Below are 265 nucleotides of genomic sequence, written 5' to 3'. Positions count from 1 at the left end.
GGACGCGCCGTGGAAGAAGATCCAGCAGAACACATTCACGCGCTGGTGCAATGAGCACCTCAAATGCGTGAGCAAGCGCATCGCCAACCTGCAGACGGACCTGAGTGACGGGCTGCGGCTGATCGCGCTGCTCGAGGTGCTCAGCCAGAAAAAGATGCACCGCAAGCACAACCAGAGGCCCACCTTCCGCCAGATGCAGCTCGAGAACGTGTCGGTGGCGCTCGAGTTCCTGGACCGCGAGAGCATCAAGCTCGTGTCCATCGGT

The 265-nt window shown here is 61.1% G+C and overlaps 1 protein-coding gene across 1 annotated transcript in view; it reads left to right on the top strand.

Moving 5' to 3' along the window:
* Nucleotide 1: 1 nt before the first annotated feature.
* FLNA (filamin A) overlaps nt 2-265 on the top strand; it is a gene marked incomplete at its 5' end in the record, with an annotated part of 24462 nt that continues 24198 nt past the window's right edge. Inside the window, one exon of the mRNA XM_006766947.1 lies at nt 2-263. Coding sequence (XP_006767010.1) covers nt 2-263 — 262 coding nt within the window. The remainder of the gene's footprint in view (nt 264-265) is intronic.

Source organism: Myotis davidii, unplaced genomic scaffold (genome assembly GCF_000327345.1).
Source record: "Myotis davidii unplaced genomic scaffold, ASM32734v1 scaffold462, whole genome shotgun sequence".
Classification (NCBI taxonomy): Eukaryota; Metazoa; Chordata; class Mammalia; order Chiroptera; family Vespertilionidae; genus Myotis; species Myotis davidii.
This window is presented reverse-complemented; position numbering and strand designations above follow the sequence as displayed.